The sequence below is a fragment of the Nestor notabilis genome, unplaced genomic scaffold, assembly GCF_000696875.1.
Source record: "Nestor notabilis isolate BGI_N333 unplaced genomic scaffold, ASM69687v1 scaffold26153, whole genome shotgun sequence".
NCBI classification, from domain to species: Eukaryota; Metazoa; Chordata; class Aves; order Psittaciformes; family Psittacidae; genus Nestor; species Nestor notabilis.
In genome coordinates this window covers 2,797-11,316 of record NW_009920977.1, presented here as the reverse complement: position 1 = coordinate 11,316, position 8,520 = coordinate 2,797, and the positions used below count along the sequence as shown (strand labels likewise).

General features: G+C 54.0%; 1 protein-coding gene across 1 annotated transcript; it reads left to right on the top strand.

Annotated features, from left to right (window-relative positions):
- Positions 1 to 3,020: 3,020 nt before the first annotated feature.
- On the top strand, positions 3,021 to 7,072 carry LOC104402940 (calcium/calmodulin-dependent protein kinase type II subunit alpha-like; the record flags this gene model as incomplete). The annotated part of the gene is made up of 6 exons (XM_010010937.1): positions 3,021 to 3,053; positions 4,139 to 4,187; positions 5,175 to 5,250; positions 6,031 to 6,125; positions 6,489 to 6,726; positions 6,848 to 7,072. Coding segments are annotated over 5 exons (486 nt in total), but the record flags the coding sequence as incomplete, so codon positions are not given.
- Between the last annotated feature and the right edge of the window lie 1,448 nt (positions 7,073 to 8,520).

The window sequence follows — 8,520 nt, the reverse complement described above, 5'->3', positions numbered from 1 at the left end:
TTCCAGACCCAGCAGCTGGGACAGGACAAGCCTGCAAGGCTTGAGACCAGGCACAACCTTCCATACCTGGGCTCAGCTCCACAACAGACTATTCTGCCCACACAGGATTACTCTGCAACATGAATTCTTCCCTGTGAGGGTGCCCTGGCACCCACAGGGTGCCCAGAGAAGCTGTGGCTGCGCCATCCCTGGCAGTGTTCAAGGCCAGGTTGGACACAGGGGTTTGGAGCAACCTGCTCTAGTGGAAGGTGTCCCTGCCAGTGGCTGGGGTTGGAACTGGATGAGCTTTAAGGTCCCTTCAACCCAAGCCATTCTGTGAGTCTATGATACAACTCTGTGAGAGCCATCAGGAGATGCATTTTTAAGCTGCAAAAGAGATTGGTGGAAGGAGAGGCTTCATCAGGCCCAGTCCAGCAGAAAGGGACAGCCTTCATCTCTAGCATAACTGGGATGGTGTGGTGTTAGAAGACCATTTGCCAGCCCATCTTGCTAACAATGCTCCCTCTTGGACTTCAAAGTAGCTTTGAGGGCAGCTGTTATCCTAGGAAGGGGGGCACTTGTAGCAAATAGCTGTTTTGGGTAAACAGGCTTCTGGCCCATCACAGCTCATTGAGGAGGCTCCGGTTTCAGAGCCTGGTTTGTATTCCCAGTCCCCAGCCCCTTTTTGGTGGAAAGCAGTGCATGAGGCTTCATCCTGAGCGCAATCTATCAACCAACACTTAGCTCAAGAGGGTGTACGAGCTCTGGAGAATAAGTTTGCATTTTTATTGACCCCTTTCCAGCAAGTGGAGGTGAGATAGCCTGGCTAGATGGCCAGGGAGGCAGAAGAGAAGACAAAGTAGAAGCAAACTCATTCCCAACAGGTTGCTTGTGTTGGCCACCTTCAGCATTACCATTCCCACCTCATTCCCATGCTCAGCCTGGGGGGACTTAACAGTGTAACCCACTCACAAGGGCACAGGGAGGCTGGGTGCTCCGGGCAAAGCTTTGGTGGCCCACTGTGGGCAGCTGGCACGTGTCAGAGCATTGCTGGTTGGTGGTCATTTCTTTCCATCTTGCTGGAAAAGTGGGGTAAGAACATGGAAACCTGCCTTGGGCGGGTGGGAAGGGAAGGGTCCTGCCTGCCCAGAGCAGGGCTTTAAGTCAGGCTACATGGTGTAGCTCATTGCAGGAGGAGTTGTGTCCCCATTTGGAGGAACCTGATGGACTGACCATCCCTATGAGAGCTGGCAGGTCCCAGGCAACAATCCCTGCTGTTCCTGCCTAAAACCATGCAGTGGGCAGCAGATTGATGGTGCTGCCCTCCAGCCTGGCCACACAGTCCTCCAGCACCAGGATGGTGCTAGCCCAGGCTCTGAGGACTCAAAACACCCTCCCGAGGAGGTTCCTCCCCTACTAAAAGCATTCACGGGACCAAAACTCCCCCTTGAGCCCTGCACTGGGGTATGTGGGAAGTCTTCTGGTCCCAGCAGCTACAATACCTTCACTGCCCTGTGTAGTGTCACATCTCGTCCCATTGTAAACTAATGAACTCACTGCCCCATGTCACATCCTGTCCCGTCCTAAATTAATGAGCTCACTGCCCCATGTCGCATCCTGTTACTGTATGTCCAGACTCGACGCGGTCACTGCTTTGTGTTGCATTCTGTGGCGTCTGAAACTTCTGCAGTTTACTGCCCCGTCTCACATCCTTGGGTAGCAGAAGCTGTCAGCCCTCCCTGCAGACAGCCCCGCTCCGACAGCTCCCTTTCACACGAGGTTCCTTCTGAAATACTGCAGCTCACGCTGCCCTTTAGGACATCTGTTGTTTTGGTGGAGGAGGAACGAGGATTAATGTAGGACCTGGCGAGGGAGGGGAAAACTGCATCGGCAGAGGGGGAAACTCAGTGATGCTGCTGCTGGGAGCCAGTTAGGATGTGAAAGGAGCAGTGAGGGGGAATGGATACCAACAGTTTTTACGCTGCAGCCCACACATACACCCTAATGGGTTGCTCCATGGGCTTTTCCAAGAGATTTGCACTGTGTGTGCTGCTTTTCCCTCTGAGGGCAGGCAGAGCTGGTGCCTCGTTAAATGTGCTGATAAATACTTCATTATTTGGCACTGCAGCCTCTGATTCCTGCATGATGATGTGCCCTGTTGCCTGCTGTGATTCATTCCCTGGGAGCCAGAGGTGGAGAAAGGGCATGAGGCCAGCATGCACACCCCCCTGTCTCCTGTGTAGATTAAAGATGGAGATGGAAAGCAGAGAACAGCAAGGAAAGAGAGACCAGAAACAGTTTGGGGTTGCAAGCAGAAATGTGTCTATGGGGTCATCCAACCCCAAAGCCTTAAAGCCTAGTGGTAGTGGTCAGAAATGGAGATAAATAAGGGCATATGTAAGGTCTTCTCTTTGGAGGAGACTTGTTCTGATTTAAAGCTCTGGAGCTGTGCTCAGGATAGCTTCCCACGTGGTGTGTCTGCCTTGTGGGGTTGAGTAGCAAAAGTGATGCTGGCTTTTAACCAGTCAGACTAGTACTGGTCTAGGTCCAAAGATAATTGAGCATCTCCACACTAGTCAGCAGCATGGGCAGATGCACCCAGAACAGCTCCAGAGCCTAAATGTCAGTATGGCATTCACACAGGGTGCAGGGTGATGGAGCTGCCTTAGCTTTCCAGCATCCCACTCTTGTTCCTGTGAGCTTCATGGCTTGGTCACAAAGCCACCAGAGTGGCCATCAAGTCCTGGGGCACTTCCTTTTGGACTAGCCAGGTCCTTGAGACGAGCAACACCACAGATTGTGGCAGGTCAGGAGTGAAAGGTGCCAGCAGGAACGTGGGGAGGGAGCTGGCATGGCATCACCAGCACCACAGCCTGCAGCACATCCCTACAGGAGCACCGAGTTGCAACCCCGTGCCTTTCGTTTGACCCTTCAAGAGGAAAACGAAGGGTGGCTCAGGAGCTGCTGCCTCTCACGTGCTGCTTTCAGCCTTTCTCACTCTGTGTCTCTTCCTGTTCCATCTCTTCTCCTTGTTTTTCCAGAAAAGAAAGTCCAGTTCCAGCGTTCAGTTAATGGTGAGTGTCCTTCGTCTTCCTCAATGCCGATATTGCTGGGCGTCTCCACATGCTCCAGCTCCCCCCGTTTTTGGAAGTTACCTCGGGGTAGGGAAGAAGGGACACCGGGGTTGGAGGGAACATCCTCAAAGCCGTATCACCCACAAACCCCATTAACAGGGTTGGTGCAGGCACTTGCTGGCCACCGGCTGGTGGGAAGCCAGCCCTGGTTCTTGCTGATGGGTTCTCATGCCGTTTCTCCCAGTTCTCCTGACTCAGGTCTGCAGGCTGCATCGGTCCAAGGAGCCTTGGAGAAACACCTTCCATGCCTCTGCGGGGACTGTATGGTCATGGGACACCTTGCCAACCTACATCGGGGTATTATGGGTAATACATAAGCAAGGCTCTGCTGGGAAGAGCTAGCAGAGCCATTGCTCTAGCTCCGCTAGCAGAGTTGCCTTGATGGGGCTCCTGGAGAGAGACAGGGGGTCAGAACCCCTTTTTCCCCCCCAAATCTGTGTAGTGCTCAGCTGTTTCTTGAAAGAGCTGTGTCTCAGCCTTCGGTGGTCCATGTGGGTCTTGGAAGCACTCTGTTTTATCGTACATTTCTCTCCCTACTCTGCGGTCAGTGTGGTCTCTCTCACTCCTGCACAGTCCCCTCTTTCTCATCCCAGCTCCTCCTCGCTGTTAATTTGTACATCTCTCTCTTTATCGTACAGTCAACATGGTGTCTTCCACCCCTGCACAGCCCCTCTCACTGCCCCTCCGGCAACGCTCCTAGGAACCCACCAAACCCCCCTGGACCTGCCCCGTCTCTGTCCCCACAGGTGTCGGTAGGAAAGGCAGCGCCGTTCCTATGGGATCCTCCACAGCCCAGCTCTTGTGCCCTTGGCTACAAGGAGTGGAGGTCAGGGAGGGCTCTGCCAGCGCTGCCATAGAGCTGTGGTTGAGGACGGGTTGGACCTGCTGGCGTTTTCCTTGCTTTCTGTCCCGACCGTTGGCACAGTCGGGTCGGACTCGGGGGGCTGTCGAACACACAAGCTCCGTCTGGCGCAGGGAGACGGCCCCTCTCACCACCCCGTCCCTCCTTTCTGTTCTTTGCTCAGGAATCGTCGGAGAGCACCAACACCACCATTGAGGATGAAGACACCAAAGGTACCAGCAGGGACACCCAGGGAGGCGGGCAGGCTGCTTCAGAGGGTGCCCCGGGGTCATTAGTCTGGCCATCTCTAATGAGAGATTGGCTATGGAGAAACCCACCACCATCGAGCTGCCTCGGGGCCCTTCAGAAATTGATCCTCTGATGGCGAGGAGGATGGGGTGTCCTAAAAACAGGGATGTTCCCTGAAAGCAGGCATGGAAATGGCAGGAATCTGCAGGGATAGCAGCCCAGTTGCCCACTTCTCTAAAAGAAATGGCCCTTTGGGAATAGCCTCCAGGGGAAATCCCTGCCTCCCGCCTGCCTGTCTGCCAGAGTCAGCTTTCTAAGAATAACCCAGGGAATAACATATCAGTGCTAATTTGTAAAGTCTCTCGAAGCAGTCTCAGCACAAAGTAAGATGGACTTTGGCCTGACGTGAGAGTTAATGGGACATGAGTCCTCCCAGGGAAGGCAGGCAGTGCTTGGGAAGTGGTGGGTGTCCCTCTCCACCTTTCTGAACAATTCTCAGGAACATGCTCCCTCTCCTTCCATCACAAATCAATACAAAACAGAAATAATTCAGTCAAGCAAGATGCTGCTTTGCATTTGAAGCAGAACCTTGTTAGGAAGCCCAGGTTACCTCTGACGGCTCCTCCTGCAGCCCAGGGAGCTAAACCTGCCCTTGCAGCCCAGTCCCTTCCCAACTGAACTGGCAATGGCCAACTTCTGGGCCAAGGGCAGCTCACCACTCTGTGATTTACCCTTTTGCTCTTTAGGAAAATACAGGGGTTTTCTGTTTTGCCCTGACTTTCAGTGGTGAAAGCCCTTTCCCACATCTCTCTCTCAAGTCACCCTCCTGCTTTCTCCCTGGCCAGTTTCCAATATCCCCCAAAGCCATGTTGTCTGTTTCTAATGAGAAAAAGAGATCTCACTGATGTTGCAACACCAGCACTTCTGCTTTGTTTTCTCCTTTTATTTTCTGTTTCTCTTTAAACCAACAGTACGGAAGCAAGAAATCATTAAAGTCACAGAGCAGCTGATCGAAGCAATAAGCAATGGTGACTTTGAGTCTTACACGTGAGTGTGCCCAGCATGGGGTTGGGCTGGGGTGGGGGCTCAGCCTCCCAAAATGGGTGCTTCCACTGGGACAATGCAGCCCAGGAGGTTTTACTGCTGCTGAGGGTAACCAGGTTGATGTGGTGGTGAGGCATGGAGACCATTCAAGAGAAGCAGGGGACATCAGTTTCCAAACCTGATGCTTCTCTCACACTGAGCTGACCATAGCTCTCTGGTCTCATTATTATGGATGAGCCTATTTTCTGGTTTGCAGAATAACTGTAAACATGATTTATGGTGGAAGAAGGAACATTGCATCCATGGTATCCATTATATCCAGATTGCCACAGGCTGTTTGGAAGCATAACTGTTTTCTACTTGCTGAGCTGATGCTCTTCAGAGTACAAGTCTGTGTCCAAGGCCTATTTAATTAGTGTTGTCTGAGCGAGTGCAGGTCTTCATCCCTGCCTCAGAGAATCACAGCAGGGGTATTTTGATGCAGAGCAGAGAATATGACTTTTTCCCTGCTGTTTTTATTTCTTACAAAGAAGACGGCCATGTTTTGGGAGGTTTAATTTGAGATGGTGAAGGACGGAGAATTCACCCTGCCTCCTTGGGGTCCTGGCTGCAGTCAGCTGGCTGGAGGCGAGGTGGTGGGCTTCATGCAGCGTACAGGGCTGAAGTCAGAGTTCTGCTTGAATTACTTGCTGAGGGAGTCATCCTGAGCACGGGCTTGCAGGCTCTCATACCAGGAGCAGTGAGATAACCTCTCCTTTTTCTCTCTCCTTATTACCTCCCCAGGAAGATGTGTGACCCTGGGATGACTGCCTTCGAGCCCGAGGCTCTGGGCAACCTCGTGGAAGGCCTGGATTTCCACCGATTCTACTTCGAAAACCGTAAGCAGCCCCCTTGCATCTTGAGGGACCCTTCCCACCTCCCATGGGCCCGGCTGTGTCTTGACCTCCATCAGCTTGCTGCAGAGAGGAGGGTAAGGGTGGTTTTGGGAGCATCTCTGGCTGATCTGGAAGATTCCAGCAGGAGGAGAATCAAGCCTGTTAGGTCAGCTGGGGACAGGCTGTGTGCAGAGGAGTTGTTTGGTTAGCTGCTTGCTAGGTGGACCCATCCTGAACCCACCCGTGCAGCACTGACTCACCCCTCTAAGCAGAGAGCCTAACCCAAGCATCTTCCCTTCCCACCCTGCAAAAGCCGCCCAAACTCCTTCCCCTGCCTAAAGCCTCTTGTCCTTGTGCCCTCTTCAGTGTGGTCCCGGAATAGCAAACCCGTGCACACAACAATCCTGAATCCCCACATCCACCTGATGGGAGACGAGTCTGCCTGCATCGCCTACATCCGCATCACGCAGTACGTGGACGCGGGAGGGATCCCCCGCACTGCCCAGTCCGAGGAGACCCGCATCTGGCACCGCCGGGATGGCAAATGGCAAATTGTCCACTTCCACAGATCTGGCGCACCCTCTGTCCTACCGCAGTAACCCCTGTGAGGCTCCAGGGATGGGGAATGGGGGGAAGGAAGGGACGGTGTGGGCGATGGGGAAAGGGATGCTCTGCCAAGGGATGGTCAGAGCAAGCTCCTTCTCTTCCCGGTTTGTGTTTTGCAGCTGAAGCGCGGTCCTGCCCGTGTCGGGTTTGTCACTGACTGACTACCAAGGGGACACCCCCTCCGACATCTTCACCTACGGGACTTTGGCTGTTGGCTCTGCTGCTTGGTTCCCGCTGGAATAACCCCTCGCTTCTCACCGCACACACGCAACAGCCTTGCCGGCACCGCGCAAGCATCCCATCGAACCCCCCCACCCCGCCGGGGCCCCCTTCCTCTGCATGAACCAAGAAAAGAGAAACCATGAAACTAAACCCGAGTGTCTGGCCAGTGAGATGATGTGTCCTCAGCTGCATGGCGTTGGTGGGAGCCCCCCCACTACCCAGCACGTCTCCTGAGTTGGGCTCGGACTCATCATCTGCCTCCATCCCCACCTCTGCCAGGAGCCCCCTGAGGAAGAGGAAGGCGGTGGGGTAGTTTGGAGCCACTCCGTGCTGTACCCTCCCTGTGTGCAGTGGATTTTGCTTTGCTGCTATCGAGGTCCCTGTCTGCAACTGTGGCTCTTGCCTGCTCCCGACCCGAACTCCCTCTTCCCGACAGCCTTGGTCGGGGAACCACGATTTAAACCATCTGCAAAGTCCATTTTCCACGTGCCCCCAGGCGAGGAGGGCAGTGTTTGGATGGGTGAGTAAAGGCTATCTGTTTATTTCCCCTTCCCAGGAGCGTAGGCTGGCTCCTTCCCAGGAAAGCGAGTAGGTTTGTGCCCTGGCTCTGGGCGGATGAGGATGCTCTCCCTCCTTCCTCCCTTCTCCCGTTGGAGCAGGGACCAGCAAAGCTGGGAGAAGAGAGGAGAAAGATGACTGTTTTCCCAGCACTGAGCTGGCACAGCCGCGAGCTGGGGCTTTCCCAGCCACGCCATGGTGATAGCATCTCTCCTATGCCCTCCTCCTCACCCACCACTCATCCTGGATCCTCTACCCCTGCCCCTCGCATGCAGCACCCGGCATTCCCCATGCCGGGATGGGGGCAGCTGAGCTGGGCATGGATTCGGGGCGCAAATCTCCATCACCCACCCAGCTCCTTCCAGCGACAACGAGGAATGCGAGCTTTAGTAACAAAACTCTGTGCTTTGAAGAAAACAAACAAGCCTTTAGCTGTCTTCTACTTTGAGCGCATGCCTTTTTATAGGGAGAACAACCTTCCGTGTATTTCGTAACTTGACTTTGAGTATTTGCTGAAATGGATCTTTATGTAATAACTAGAAATGTTCAACTGTTTAGGGCGGGGAGGGGAGGGAATTTTTGGGGGTTGCTGTTTTTCGTTGCGTTTACATTTGGAGATGGGTTGTGCTGCCATGATGCTCCTACCAGGGGTCCTGCAGCTGCCAGCCCCCACCGCATCCCATCCTTCAGCACTGGGTAGGCAAAGGCACCCATCTCCAGGGGCACACACCTTTCCGGGGCGCCTTCCTGCACCCCACGGGTCTTCCTGCAGGGTAAACCCAGGTGGTGGCTCTTTGGGAGCCACTAGGACATGACTTTCAGGATGGAAGACATGGCCGGGAAGGGAATTTTGGTCTCACCTCTTTGCTGTACAGGGAGAGGTCCACGGCTGGATATTTTCCTGGCAATTCTTCCATTTCTTGTTCTCTTTTTTCCGACTGGAAGTTCTTTGCTCGTTGAGGGGAGACTCCTGCAGCACTGCTGCCCTGGGGGAACTTTCTAGCTCCACTCT